Genomic DNA, 16311 nt, shown 5'->3' with positions numbered 1-16311 from the left:
TCTGGAATGCCTTGCCACACTCTGTCTTTCCCAGCTATTGCAATATTTAGGAATTCAATCCCTCTCTCCCTTTCCTTTTGCTCACACTGTGTCTACCTAATAAGGGTAATATATCCCTTTGAGTGTGCGCTTATTATATAAAAAAAAAAACGAAAGTAACAAACGCTATTTTTGACAAAATCACGAATTCGCGCTGTAATTGGGGTGGTACATGGAACTCATAATCAACATTTTACTTACACTTTGACAAAAAAAAACATTTGATGTAGAGTCATTACTTTCGAGTTACTTAGTTCGAAAGTTCATAAGAATATAGTTGGCACTACTAGAACTATTCGATTCTCGTTGGTTCGAAAGTAGTCAAATAGATACATAGTACAAATTTCTCGAATTCTAGCAATTTCATTGTAGAATCGAGTTACATAGTAGGGTGCCAGTGCTAAATGAAAACCGATCCTATCAAAGGCTTTGTAAAAGTCCAAACTTCGGGTTGATGCGTGTTTTTTGTTAAACAGCGTTAAAGAGATCTAAAGGTAGTTGTCTTGAGTCAACTTACTTTTTTTATTGTAGAACCATGATATACGTTTAGCAATGGTTTTTTCCATTATTTTTTTCTATACAAGGGATAAGTGGAATCATTCGTTTGGGTACTACTTGTAACTTTCCGCATTAGGAAATTTCTCAAATATCAAGGATGTTGAGGAACAATTCTAATAGGAGAGTTTTTAGTAAAGATGGTGTGTTTTTTAGCATGTCCTAAGAATTACGGTCAAAACCCAGTGATTTTCCTTTGACGGTATGTAAACAGAATGTGAGCTCTGAGGTATTAAAGAGAGTGGAATGGAACATTTTATAGGATAGATTTAAATTGTGTGAGTATTGAAATATACGTATAATAAGGAAGAAGAAGGAAAGGTATCGGGAGCCGTTAGTATAGGAGTAGGGAACCATTTGCATGGAGGTAAGACACCCTCTAATGACTTTGAGAATTGTCTCATAACGTGGTTGGGGCCCAATTGGCGTTGGGCAAATGGGAGGGGTATGGGTAGGATAGGTCGGTCGAAGAAGGTAACTCTGGGATGGGAACTAGGATAGGAATTGGGTGGACTAAGGAATGTCCGTAACGGTAGCTGCGGCATGCTTGCGGGCACAGCTGAGCTCGTCGGATGTTGGGGGGGGGGGGGTTGCTACCGTAACAGGAACACACCTCTTTACAAAAACATAGATAATGCCGGAAATTTTAGAATTACTTGTGCACTACCACCACTTCCTTCACTTTTCTCGGCGGCCGCTGATGACGTCACGGCCTGGCCTTTACCCACCCTTCCTGGAATCCACTCGGCCTGGTTTTCGGATTCCCCAAGCATGATACTTTGTTCTAATGGGAAACCACAGTTTTGGAGCAAGGATGGCTGAAAATTGGGGTGGGCCGATGCCTTTTCAGGCATACGCTCCACCGATTTGGTATTCACTAAATAATCTTTCAACTGGATCGAATCGTCGGTACGGATCGACAAATGGGGCATAGTTTTTGATGGGAAGTCAGAATCTTTGACGGTCGAGGATTTCATTGGCCGAATAGAGTTTCTGCAGTCGAGACATAATTGCGCTTAGTCAGAAATTTTGCGAGACTTCCATCTTTTCTTAGCCCGTGATGCAAAGCAATGGTATTGGCAGAACCAGATGGAAAATTCATCTCGCCGTCCCGATTGGCGTATGTTGAAAGAAGCATTGAGGCGACAATTCCGAAACCCTAAAACTGATTGGGACATACAAAGAGAAATGGGAGCTCCGCAGTATGGTTTGAAGGAATCAAGTGACGACTTCTTTGCAACGATTAACAAATTGCGATACCAACTCAGTACCACTGTGAAGGAATCTGATCTTGTCAGGGTTGTTAAAGGCAATTTATGTGAACGGATTAGGAATCTAGTGTATCCTCAAGCCATTGAAATGATGGACCAATTAAGATTAGCCTGTAAAGAGGTTAAATACGTAATCTTCAAAGAGGATAGAGAGGCAAAAAGGTTCCCGAGACCACAGGTTCGGTTCGCCAACGAACTGGAAGCTGATCTATCTCATGAAGATATGGCTAAGACGTGGGTATGCTGGAATTGCAATGTCCGAGGCCATTCATATGTGGATTGTCCTTCTTCAACTTGGCACGTATTAAGTTTTAAGTGTGGCCTAGAGGGAGTAATTACCGCGAAGTGTTCAAATTGTAGACCGGAAAACAGAACGGGAGCAGTCCGGGGGACACGCGTTCGTCCGAGGTAGCCCCGGCGAAGACAAAAGGTCAATAGAATCCAAGACAGTAAATAATTCTCAAATTCAAATACTAGCTCGAGATAAGTCTTATTTACAGGAAAACAAAAATATTATTACAAAAGAAGTCACGAAGAAAATAAAACCTTTACACGTCAGGATAAGAGAATATAGAGAAGCTAGGGATAACAATAAAAAAAACTAAAAAACTAGTAGCAAACGCTTCTGATACCGGACGCGGGAGAAGCAAAGATTTTCCGGCGATTAAAGCTCCCGTTGTTGTTTTTTTGTTGTTGTGTGGAACCTACAAAGAAATTTCCCCAAGTGTTTTGTTCTTTTTGTTCTATTGCCGTAATAAGGAATTTCAGTTAATAAAATAGTTAAGATTCTTTGTGTTTTTTTTTGGTTGTGATTCCAATTTAAAAATGGTATTGGAAGATATTTTATATATATTTGCACAATTAATTTAAAATATCCGGCATGATTTATGTTTTTGTAAAGAGGTGAGTCCCGGTTACGGTAGCAGGACCCCCCCAAACATCCGGCGAGCTCAGCTGTACACCGCAAGCATGCCGCAGCTACCGTAACGGACGTTCCTTCCTTCACCTAATCCCTATCCTAGTTCCCATCCCAGAGTTACCATCCTCGACCGAACCTATCCTACCCATACCTCTCCCATTTACCTCCATGCAAATCCATGGCTCCCGATACCAGTCCTTCTTCCTTTTCCTTTTTCTTCCTCCCCACCTCATTATATACGTTGGAACGACAGTTTGAATTACTAGTCATCCGTTAATATTCGCTAATTCTAATTTTGGATTTGATTATCTTTATTATGCTTGGAGCATCTACACCTGTCTGCGTTCTTATGTCCGTCCACACAAAGCGGACCTGGCACTTTCCGGAGCTTGGCATAAAGCTTTCGGTAAAGAAGAAGGTTAAAGTGAATGGGTAGTATTTTAAATGTATGCCATGCTTTCCTGTACAAAAGTGTTCGAATCATGTAAATTCTCATGCAACCACATCCTCATTCATTTCCTATCAAATGTAAAAGTATCCAAGTGAAATTCATAGAATTATTCCCACAGTATTTCAAACAAATGTTTTATCATATTTAGCTTAAATAAATTTTAATTTTTTACCAACATTAGTAGAATATTTACACAAATTGGCCCAGAAATAAACAATACAATATTATTCTTTTTTGTTTTTCTTTCAAAGCGGCGCACAATAATTTCTTTTATCTTAATAATCATATTATTTTTTCTGTTTTACAATTGAATAACAAAAAACAAAATTGAAGGAAAAAGAAATATACTTACAATGTTTTTTTTTTTTTTAAATTAATTTATAAATCAATGTATAAGGTGTTTTATTTTTCTATATATTATTTAATTATTATATAAAAGAGCTGCATACAAATATAAACAAGAAAAAAAAGTTTGAGTTTGAAGAGAGAGAGTAGATAGGTATAAAATTAAGTCAAAAAATATTTAACTAACAAGTTATGGCTCCTCGCTATATAATAATTATAAATGTGTATAATATTGATTGGGTGTAGTATAATATTACGTATAGAATATAATATTTTTGTTTTGTTTTTTGTTTTTGTATAAGATTAGACATATTTGATTTTTTATTTTTTTTTCTTTTACTTAAATGTTAAAAGTATTATTTTGTTAAATATAAAGTTTAATATTATATATTGAAAGCATCATCAACGAGGATTATCATCATCTTCATGATAATTTATCACTTCAAAGGGCAAGAAGATTTTCGTCTTCTTTCTTTGATGATTTCTTTTTGCGACTATTATTGGAGGAATCATCGCTGCCGGGTGATGCTACGGAAGGCAGGCTTTCGGCTGCTGCTGCTCTTTCAGCTAGAAACTTGTCAAATTCGGTGCTGGTAAGAGTTTCTTCAGGTCCTTCGTTTTCTTTCTGTTTTTGTTGTTTATGTTTGTTTTTTTTGGATAGAAAGAAATATGTTTGTTTTACAAAAGTGAAATAGAAATCTTTTGATCAAGAATACTACGAGCAAGCTAAAGATATAGAACTTATAAATTGCACATACAAATAAGTGAGAATATGAATGAATTGGATGAATATCTGCAAGTGTGTTTTTGTTGTTAGTTTAACAGAATACAATATTTTATGAGTAGAAATGATGAAAGCAGTTATGTGAACGTTAGTTAATAGAAATACATAATTCCAACAGCTACTGAATATGAAAATATATAGCATATGTACATACATACTGATATAAGTTTTTTTTTGAGGATAAGAAGTGTACTTTGTTTATTAAATTTAAATTTATGCCAATTTATTAACCCATTTATGCTGTTTAAAAGAAAAACAATAAATTCAGCAAAAGAAAAAATAGAATAGAAAAGCAAAAAAGGGTCATAAATATTCATTAAACAATCAATATTTAAACTAAACTAGTCAAGTATCTTTGCTATTCTTAAATCATAAATGTATTATTACAACGCAGTTTATAAAGAAATTTATTCAGATTTCATGTGAACTGAAGAGGACACAAAATTAAGCCACACATACAATAAAGACTTAGATCGACTTCGAGACTGTGTTTACTTCGCTTTAAATCGAGTTTTTCAGTTTAAGTGCAGTTACTACACATTGGAAAACCTTTTTGTTGTAAAACTTTTACACATGTTTCTAATACTGTACCGACCACCACTGAGCGAAACGGTGGCTTCGGTTAAATATTTTATTAAGTTCTATCACATCATAGCGGTCATTTAGGTTTTTTATTCTTAAATCAACTTTTTATGGATTGTGCTGATATTGCTACAGCCCTTCTTCTTTTTTATAATTAACAGGAACTCTTGAAAATGCACGAGTGCGAAAGAAAGTGAGTCCCATAAAATCCTTTACGTTCATGTGACTCTCTGGTAGGGTCGAACGAGCATTGGAACCGGTGATTACGTGGTGTTACGCACCAGACATTTTTACTACCTTTGAGATATTGTAGTAGTAGTCTTGTCATGTAAAAATTTGGTTTGTCTAATATGACCGTAATAGGTCTTTGTTTGTTTGGGCCCTTATATGTTCCGATGTCAAGAAGGGACCCGCTTTGCTAAACGTAATATTATTTTTTATTCTCACCAACAGTGGCTTTATGCCTTTGTTAGTCATAAATCCTCAAAAGTGTTACTATGAAATAATATAAAGCGCGCTTGGTACTCAATATTGAGACAATTTTTTTACTTTTAAAGGTAAAACCCACAACTTTAAAAATATAATTTTGAGGAAATGAGATAAAGAAAATGAAAAAATATTTTAAAACTTAGAATTTTTTCTACTAAAAAAAATGTTTTTCGATCTTATGTTATTTTACATGCTTTGCTTTCTTCCGACCAAGCATGCCCGACGAGAGGAACTTAAGCACCATCTGCCCGATCCATAAAAAACGTGGCAGCCTTTTAAACAACGCGTACAAGAACTTGTTCAGCGTATTATGTGAATATCTGAACCCATTTACTGACGAACTAATTGGCCCTTACCAGTGTAGCTTCAGGCCTGGAAAATCTACCATCGACCAAATTTTCACTCTTCGCCAAATCCTGGAAAAGATCCAAAAACATAACATCGAAACACACCATCTTTTCATCGATTTAAAAGCAGCTTATGACAGTGTAGACAGGAACGAACTATACCATGCAATGTTGAGTTTTGGTACCCTACCAAACTGGTACGACTTATCAGGATGACGCTGGAAAATGCTCATTGTTCCGTCAAAATTGGAAGAGACTCGACCGAAACCTTCGAAATCACCAAAGGACTTCGACAAGGCGATGTGCTGTCATGTAGCTGCTTCAATATTGTTCTTGAAAGAGTGGTGCGCAACACCAACGCCAATATAAGTGACACCATCTTTCAAAAATCCACACAGTATCTTGGATATGCAGATGACATCGACATTATGGGAAGAACCAAACGAGCAGTGACGGGTGCTTTCTCTAATGCCGAGTCGTGAGGCGAAGAAAATGGGTCTTGATATTAACGAGACAAAACGAAGTATTTACTGTCGTCCAATAGAGTCGATTCACACCGTAGACTTGGTCAAAATGTGACAATTGACAAGTAAAACTTCGAGGTGGTAAACGAATTTGTTCATCTGGGCACTGCTGTTAATTCTGCAAATATTATCTGCGCGGAGATCAAAAGCAGAATTACCCTTGTTAATCGCTGTTTCTTTGGCCTAAGTAAGCAGTTGAGGAATAAGGCCCTATCGCGAAGTACCAAAGAGACACTGTACAAATCTTTAATCATCCCAGTCTTCCTGTACGGTGCAGAAGCATGGACCCTCTCCTAGGCGGATGAAGGATCTGTTGGTATCTTCGAGAGGAAGGTTCTGCGTACGATCTATGGTCCGGTTTGTATCAACAGGCAAAGTATCAACTGGGGAAGAAGATTAAATCAGGAGTTATACGAGCTGTACAACGACTTCCCACTGGTAAAAAAAACTGCGTGTACAACGCGTAAGATGACTAGGACATGTCGAGCGAATGAACATCGAAGCTCCAACCCGTAAGGTATTCAATTCCAAGCCTGAGGGAACAAGAACCAGAGGCAGGCCTCATCTTGGAGTGATTAAGTTGAGGCCGACGCCTCGAAACTGGAGGCAACAAGCTAGAGATCGAGTAAGCTGGCGAAAGTTATTACTTGAGGCCCAGGAGCACAATGCGCTGTAGTGCCAACTAAAGTAAAGTAAGTATGTTATTTTACAGCTTCAGAGCAATTTGTGAGTTGGATCGACGATGTATTCATGTATGTATGTATTTTCAGTGGAAAAACTCAATGACAATTCAATGATTTAAAATATTATTCAGCCCATTTCGGACTTAATGGTTACGTTGACAAACTTGAGCTGATGAGCAACTTTAAATAATAAATGCCATAAAATCCATTAAAAACAACTGGTGGAATCATGGGGTACATTTTTTTTAAATGAGACAAATTAGAATATTACCTCCAATTGTAACCGTTATCGGGTCATGTTATAGAAATTCATGTCCATGATCTCGGTGATAAACAGTTTTAAGAAGACAGCAATAGGCGCCATGCAGTCCGTGCATGGACTTGTTGAGAAATCATTGTGATGAGCACTTGATTGACTTTTTGAACTAAAATTTCACCTTACGAATGTACCATCTAAGACATAGCCGTGGCCAACATTTACATGAAATCATATTCAAAAAGTAAATGAAATGAATTGATATTTTATCTGACAATGTAAATTTAAGTTTACTTTTAAATTTTAGTGTTTTCTTTTATCATAAGTAATTCCATAGCAATTGTTTTAAAAATAAGTAAATTAAATGTGCAACAGTCCGCAGAGAACCAGGAGCTAGGGGTTTACAACTCTCAACCATTCCTGTGTGCGAGTCGTTTTAGGACCTACAATTTTTATGAAAATTTGAGAAAGCACTTATCAATTCCTCGTTAGAGGCAGTACCCGTGAAAAAACTTAAGGTGGCACAGGCAGGGTTTGAACCCAAGACCTCTAGCATGCCAGTCCTACGAACAAGCCATTACGTCACGGTTACTAGATTAAAAGAGACGTCTTTATCTCCAAAGTCAGATTTATTTCGTAGTATTTCTGAAAAAAAATCCTTTTAGTGCGTAATTTATCGGCTTCTAGGGCAGCCTAAGGGGAATTACTCTGACATAAATTAAATATTTGTCTGAATTTGAAAAAATAAATTTAGAAGATTTTTAAAAATGTTAAGTAAAGCAACTTGTTCAATTTATTAAGAATTCTACCTTAAATTTAAGCACTGAAATCCTACCCTTTCAAGAAGGTGAGTAAAGCTCTAACTACTTATCATCAAAAGAAAAAAATTCAAAAGTTTTAACTTGTCAAATTTATCAACAGAAAATGTGAAATTATAAAAGAGAAAATATTAAAAAAAAAAGCAAAGCTGATATATATGTAAGCATTAATGGGTTAGTATTATTTTCCTTTTTTTCAATAAATTTTATAGAAAGAAAATTAAAAATATTTTTTATTTTATAGCAGTACAACAATAATAAAATTGTATGTACACTTAAAACACCTTACTTACAGAATTGCTTAACCACGCCTCCATTTCATCGAATTCACTCTCTTTTGGTGGTAGCTTCGCGCAAAAAATAAAACCATAAATTGTAACTTAAAAATTATTTTAAATTAAAAAAAAAAATGATAAAATAAAAATGTTCTTAAAAAAAGCAAAATTTACATTAGCAGACATTTGGATAACAAAAAAGCACAAAAACCCAAAAAAAAAGAAGCCATTTAAAAAATAATTTAATTTTTTTTAGTTTGATAATGAAACCCAAATTATTTTTCTTTTCTTTTTAATAATAAATAAAACCTGATTGTCTGCTTACTTTACTTACCCCCTCCATGGGTGGTTTTTTTAATGGTGAGCCGACGCTGCCCGTTGTGGCGTCTACTGATGGAATGTCCTTTAAAATACCAGTTTTACTAAGAAATAAATATAAAACAAATTTATTTTCATGAGGATATACAAAATTTTCTTTCGGAACAACCTTATAATTTCGGAACTTTGTTTGCGAGATTGAGCCAACATATCGAATTCATCTGCTGGTGGTGGAACTGCTGATGCTTTGATTCCTACAGGTGGTGGAACATCGTTAACTTTTTGTGTAGATCCAGAACCCACATCTAAAGTAGGATTTGTTATTTTAATAAAACAATTAAACCTAAATTCGCTTTATTTTAAGTTACCAAGTTTGGAGAACTCTGTGCCTAACAAATCTGTTCCACTTGCGGTATCACTTAAATCGATAAGACTTTCTTTTGCTGGATCTTTTGCTAAGTTGGAATATTGTACTTGTTGTCAATGGGATTAAGAAAAGATTGCGAATTATGAAATTACCTGCCGAAGGGCTTGGGACACCAATAGCTGCTCCTAAAATTGCCGATGGTGATGTTGTACCAGTTCCATTGGGGGCACGGTTTTTCTCATATCTTTGATGACGCAAGAACAAATTATTTAACTCATCATTTAAACGCAGCAATTCCGCGGTGATTTCATCGTTGCTTATTCTTCCAATTAACTCTACAACTCTTCCTTGCATTTCTCTGAAAAGAATACAAATATATAAAAACTTTTGGAAAAATAAATGTGTAAGTGAAACTTACTTGCAAGTATGTGTTAAATCAGTAAACAATTTATAATCTTCTGGATCTTCTTCACCAGGCTTCAACTCGTTTAACATCTCACCCAAAATCGACATGCTAAAGCCTACAACTTCCAACTCTGATTGCAATTTCGTTGTCTGCTCTGGTGTGAGGACAGTTGGCCCACTTAGCTAAAACAAACAATTTCACAATAACCCAATAAATCAAATTAGAAGAACATTTATAAGTTACAGTTACTCCCGGTTGTGGAGCGCCAACATGTTGTGGAGAAGTTGGTTGATGTTGATGCGAAACTGGTGGTGGCTCTGGAACACTCTAAAAATAAAACCACCATTTATAAGAATAACATTTTGATAAATTTTGTTGTTTACCCTTTGTGGTGTATAAATTGGTGCCATTGCATCTAAATCGGTATTTGGGAATTCGATTCCTTTATTTTTGAGTTCTTGATAAACTAAATTAACTCCAATCAATTCTGGTTGATTTTTAAAAGCATCAGCCCAAATTTGAATCAAACTTAAAACTTTCTCCTGCACAATAGCGGGAGGATCATTTTTTGGTCCAATTAATTTGACCAGCTCTTGAATGAATTCTTTTTGTGCAACAAGCACATGAAATGCTTTGCCACAATTTTTCACACAAGTTTCTAGAACTGTTAGTGTGAAAATGATGACTTGATAATTTTTACCAGCATTTTGGGTTAGACGCCGACGAATTGCTTTCATGGCATCTCGGGCTGTGTCGGAAGACTCATTTATCATATCGCATATTTCCATGTTAAGAGCCCAATTCTCGGAGGCGAGTACTGCATCTGTAGCTTGTTCTGAAATTATTAGAATTATAAAAAAAAGGTTCTTTTTATTCGTAATACAAATATTAATAGTTTTTATAGTTTTCACAAGCTAAAGGGAAAAGGAAAATAGCAAGTTTTGAATATCAAAATGAGGAGTTGATAGTACGTATAATCTTAAAAACTCGACAAAAATCATAGAAAAGCAATTACAGGGACCACTAGTACTATGAGAACTACTCTAACCTAGCCTAGCCTTAGAAACATTACCTTTGTAAGTTCCACTTAAACTTTACGTGAAATAAAGAAAAATATAGAACAATTTTGACATAAACATCTAAGCAGACTATTAATGCCGTGTTAATATTTTAAGCTAATAGTCCCAAAATAAATCCCTTCTAGGGAAGATTGAATAGAAAAAAGGCTCATAATAACAATCATGTTTGGGTCTTTGCGAAATGCTATATAACGAAAGAAATCTGATCTGGTATCTTTTCATCTCAAGCAGAAATATTTGCAGCAGATCTTTCTTCTTCCAATTTTGTTACTGAAATCAAAAACATCGTTATTGTTAGCCAGACGGGAATCAGGGCTTTCTCTGTTATTGTCACGAAGTCCAATGGTAAGACAACGCCGTAGAGCTAACATCTAACCATTCGTTGGGTACCAGAATTTAAGCTACAGTTAGACGGTCAACTCGTTTACTCCCTGACGTAAAATGGCGTTACTATCTGTCCAAAGGGTGTCACGTTGTGTGATCGGGACGAAAAATGCTCTTAACGCGTTGACTAACACATTGATGTTCACATTCACTTGAAATGTTTGAGTCAATGCTATTGGAACACAATAACTCGTTTACTTAAGGCACAGATAATAAATTTATATTTATTACCTGTGCCTTAGGTATGCATCTAAAATAGCAATCTCAAAAATTATTTTAGCTATTTGTTTGTGGCTAAGTAATTAATAACTGCCAAATTAATTATCTTATGTCACGTTGACTTATATAACATACATTTTTTGAAGTCGTGAGATCGCCAAAGTTTTGGGACAGCATTGAACGAAAAGGCGCCATTCGTGTGATAGTCAACGTTTTAAACATTGACGCTGTAAATTTTGATTTTCTTGCGACGTCAGAGAGGTAACGCGTTGGCCCTTTAAGTAATTCTAGCTTTATTTTGCAGTCAGCAGGAATGAAAGAACATACAATTGGCAAAAAACGGATCACTGCTTCATCCCAGCAAAACCATAGCATAAACATTGCAATAATAAAACGGACAAATTCATCAAAAGTTTCCTGGAGACAGATGGCTAACTCTCGACACTTTTTGGGTTTCGAGGAATCTTTGGCAGAATCTTTCAAAGACGAAAAGACAGTAAATATCTTCTATAACTAAGCATATCCCATATATTTCTATTAGTTCATATTGTAACGGGCACAATTCGATAGGCACACGCATAAAAAGAATAGATATCGGATCATCTGTTTTATGAAGAGGATGTGAAGATGAAGGAACAGAGAAAAGGACTTTTTTCCGTGAATGTTCAAACTTAGCGACAGGTAGGAAAACACTTTTTTAAAGTCTCATCTTCACCGCTAAAAGATATTGTTAAACTTTTGTCCTAATGAGGATGGTTCAGGGAAGCACCGCTTATCTTAGTATCCATCTAATTTTCCTCAATCCACCAAAATCTTGATCATTTTCTGAAAAGCAGAATGGCTCCAAAGAGACCCGAGTAACATATGTCCTAATATAATGTCCTATCTTATGCGAACCTACCCAAATATGAAAGTTATATTGAAGTTTTCTATAATTAAAGCCTTTCAGGATTTTAGCCAGATCAAGATTAAAAATCAGAGAAAACCTAAGCACCAAACAAAATGTTTGGCAATGTCGAATATATGATGATTTCAAGTAAGAAGTAAGGAGTTTCATCTTATGTGCATATTGATTAATTAGTTAAGACAGGCATTTAATAATTCTAGAATTAGAAATAGCATTAAGTGACATTTTTGAAATCTTACTTTCATCACCCAAAGTGAAGTATTAAGGAGTAACTTGAATGGAATTTTCCTATTGTTTTACAGAGGTGTGCTAAAATATTTTCCTTACTTTAAAAAATAATTTGTTAGCTTTTTGTCAAAGCGGTGAGTTTTTGAGTAAGTGAAACTGAAACTGTTATTTATAAATTAGAAATTGACCGATTAATATACTACCGACCTATTTTTTAAATTAGCACAATTCCAGAAAAAGAAAAATGTTTTAATTTCTATTTTGAAAAATGTGGTTTCTTCCTTCCAAAATGTTTTCCTAGTCGCTCCGTGTGTAGTGTCTACTCTGAACATTTATGTGCGTTTTTAATTTTCTATTTCACTCTGAGAACTTGGACTTGATATGTCCTTATTAAAAACTATATCTCCGCTCCAATTTATGTTACCTCAGGTGTGCCACAAGGCTGCCATCGTGGTCCCCATTTCTTTTGTCTTTTTGTCAATGACTTTCCCATCATTTTGAAAGTAAGTAAATAAAAACGTAAGTTTGATTAGTTTCTTAAACCTTAGTATTGCAAAATTACAAAGTTTAATGTTGTACAAATAATGTTAGTAGTAGAGTAATTAAGATCGAAAATCGTATTTGTCTTGAAATCAGAATTTACTCCAAAACGTATTTTTTCAAAACCGTAAAAGCATTGAATTCATGATTTTTTAAACTCCAGAAAACTACTAAGAAAAAAACTATTGAGAAAATAAATACTATAATAAATTGATTTAAGTAGTATCAAGAAAACTAAGCTTTGTACTTTGCAATATCAATATTCAATTTTTGTTAAGGACTTTACTTTACCATTTTTGGTTGTTTTTGACATTTTTAAAAAAGCGAGATTGGAAGTCGGGATAACTCATTCCTCTAAAAAAGTATGGTTTTGTTCGTGGAACAGAAAATAAACATAATCTTGCGAAAGTGTTATAAAAGACCACTGGTAGTATTTTATACATATAAGAAACTACAACAAAATTTGACTTTATAGAATATGACAAGCTTAACTTGTTTTAAAACTGCAAAAACATCGCAAATTCTTTCAAACTGTTTTAATTTCTATTACCATATTGATTATTTTATTAAAAGAACGCATTATTATGAAATATGATATTTTTATTACCAATAATCTAACCAACAATATGTTACGTAAATAAATTCTCAAATTACCAGCAAAAACATTTGACATGTTGCTGAACAATCAACTTTGCTATTTAAAATCTTAAAAAAACAGTAGACTGTCCTCAAAATCATAATATTATTAATACATTTTGCATATACTTTTATATGTATGTGCATATATTTTAATTGAAAGATCGATTCATATAGTCAGTCAGTCAAAGTTAGAGTAGAGATGCGATGCAGCCGAGCGACGAACGACCGACGGTGGTAGCTGTAGCAGTAGCGGCGACACATCATCTGATTACACTTCCAAGTTCCAAACAACAAACAGCTACAGCTACGGCTTCTCTTCTCTCTTCACTGCTATAATTTTGCAGGTAGATATGTACATTTGTATTGCGCTCTACTTAGCCGCGATATAGCTGCTGGTTGACTAATTAATGCGAATGTGACTCACTAATCAAGGTTTATTCCGTTTCGTTATCAAAACTCTTCTAATTTAAATTGTAAACACAAAATCTATTGAATAGCAGCAGGCAGGCAGCAGCATCTGTGCTAAGGTGGTGATAAACGGGAAGACATTAAAAAAAGAGTTGAGATGAGATGAGGTGGCCATGAGAAAATAATTAGATTTCACTTTCAGCCAGTGGAAGTGGTGCTGTTATTAAAACAAAACAGCACAGAATGCACCTTCACCTTCATGTTCCTCATAATCGGACGGAACATCAGACAACCAAAAAAAGTTTACGTGTTCACGTTAAAATCTGATTATAATGGGATCACCTTTATCAGTATTTTTATATATGTTTTTATTATCCATCAATAAGATAAGGCGAATGAGTCTCTTTGTTTTGGTGTGTGAAGTAAAATGATTGTTCAAATGCCGACAAACCAGGCAAAAATACTTCGTAACAAAAATTAATATTACAAAAATCATGGGGTTTGAGGCAACTGGGGGAACAGAAAAATCGTCGTCGTTAGCAGACCGAAGAAATCAATCATATGAAAACATAGAGAAACAGACAGCCCGAAAAAAAGACACAACAGGAAAATGCAATACTTTGTGAATTGCCCCATGGAAAAATTGAGTACAATTCGAACTTTAATTGCTTCGAATTCAGTTTGCGATGAGGAGTATGGTTTTGGGGATTATTTAATTTATGTAAATAAGCTTAATTTAATTACCAATTCTTTGTCCGACAGGGGTGGAAAAAGGGTTTCCGCCCAAGCCTCCCACATTGAAGAAGGATGCCATTATCTGGTCTCGTTCGAGATTGAATTGAATTTTACCTAATTATTTCCAAATTGTTTTTAGTTTTCACGATGATAATGTTGTTTAAGTTTGTTTATGGAGGAAAAAAGAAAAACAATCACACTGTATTCGGAAAAAGTAGGAAAACAAATTATTTTTTCTTCCTTTGCGGAGACGACGACGACGGAGAGAAAACAAGAGCAACGATCAAGCTAGGGAAAAATTGTATAAACGTCAGTCAAATTCAAGTCAAGTGACTTTTGATTTTTTGATTTGGATTTTTTCGCCTGGGCAATAGAAGAGAACACTCTACATCGAGAAATGTCAAAATTTGTTTGGTGGATTTTGTTTACATTTGTGGAATGTGTTTGGATACTCAGTGTGACCAATGTGACATAAAATAAGTTTTTATAAATTCCTACGACGAAGAATAAGCAGAAATGTCAAAATTGATATTGGCATAGGAAAAATATATTATTATAATATTATTCTAACATATTTCCTCTATGCTCATTGGTGTGATTTTTGTATTTAGATTTCTATTCCAATCAATTATTTATAATTTTAAGGAGAGTTTCCAGCTAAACTTTCCTTAACCGCAGTACGAATTTCAAGAAGCGTTTTTTTAATTTGATAGATATGTGCAAATAAATAATAACTATAGCATTTTTAGAGCGAGGGAACATTTTTTTCTATTTTAAATTAATTTTATAAGTTCACTTTTTCATATACAAAACAAGCAAAAATAGTTAATTTTGACATTTCTTCCCTGTTTTTTGGTCAGTGTTACCATACTTGATTATTTTTTGTTGGGGATTTCTTTGATTTTAGTGCTCAAATGCAAAAAGTACTTTGCATATACCCAAACTCGCTTCGACCCCAAAACCTATAGTGACCCCATGCAGGGGGTTGCATATCTTACATACCTAGCTATTAGTACGCCGTACTATTAATTCAAAAAACCTTGTTTTAGGCCCAAAACAGGAAACACAAAAAAAATAGGGTTAAGTCCGAAAAAGAAAATATTTTTTTTACTATTGAGATCCCTACCTAACTGTAAAAAAATCTGAACGAAATTCGTGGTGTGGTAATGGAAAGTCACCTTGATTTTCCGATCATTCATTTGAATATACTTTTTTATTTCACTGTCACTATTTTAAAAATGTGGGATTCAAAGAATTGACCTGATTTTGAAGAAGGTGATGTGTTGATTGGATGCAAAGTAAAGTCTATTGTCAATTAGAATAAAGTAGTATTCACATGAGCGCGACCAACGAACGACGAATGAATTACAAAATGTGAGTTTGTATACGTTTGAAGACATATTTCCACACAAATTCTTAACAAAACGATAGCAATATAGTTTCTATTTGATTAACGATACAAACTTTTACTTTTCAATATAATATATTAATAAATTTAAGAAAACAAATTTATTCGTCGCGAAAAAAATTATAGTTGATACGAACTGTCAAACTTTATTCGCGTTCCACATTATCCACACCCGCAACGAATAAAATAATCGCGCGTACTTAACCTAAAAAATCATTCTTGTTTTGGTTTCGGTGGTGAATGGTGTTTGGTGTTTGGCTTTATTCGCGACGAATTAAAAACTCTCATGTGAAAGAAACGTCAAAATCGACGAATATTCGTTCATTCGTTGGTCG

General features: G+C 34.7%; 1 protein-coding gene across 4 annotated transcripts; it reads right to left on the bottom strand.

Moving 5' to 3' along the window:
- Positions 1 to 3897: 3897 nt before the first annotated feature.
- On the bottom strand, positions 3898 to 14904 carry LOC129946092 (TOM1-like protein 2). 4 transcript variants are annotated; one of them, XM_056056125.1, is made up of 10 exons: positions 14578 to 14904; positions 9813 to 10264; positions 9673 to 9756; positions 9442 to 9611; positions 9176 to 9381; positions 9025 to 9111; positions 8826 to 8961; positions 8673 to 8760; positions 8357 to 8410; positions 3898 to 4205 (listed from the first exon to the last, which is right to left on the bottom strand). In XM_056056125.1, the coding sequence occupies exons 1-10, from the start codon at positions 14645 to 14647 to the stop codon at positions 4023 to 4025; spliced, it is 1530 nt and encodes a 509-aa protein (XP_055912100.1). In that variant the 5' UTR covers positions 14648 to 14904; the 3' UTR covers positions 3898 to 4022. The 4 variants fall into 4 exon arrangements, with proteins under 4 accessions (XP_055912100.1, XP_055912099.1, XP_055912101.1 ...); XM_056056124.1 differs by having other exon boundaries at positions 8664 to 8760; positions 14578 to 14903; XM_056056126.1 differs by lacking the exon at positions 8357 to 8410 and having other exon boundaries at positions 8664 to 8760.
- Between the last annotated feature and the right edge of the window lie 1407 nt (positions 14905 to 16311).

The sequence above is a fragment of the Eupeodes corollae genome, chromosome 2 (assembly GCF_945859685.1).
Source record: "Eupeodes corollae chromosome 2, idEupCoro1.1, whole genome shotgun sequence".
Lineage (NCBI taxonomy): Eukaryota > Metazoa > Arthropoda > Insecta > Diptera > Syrphidae > Eupeodes > Eupeodes corollae.
This window is presented reverse-complemented; position numbering and strand designations above follow the sequence as displayed.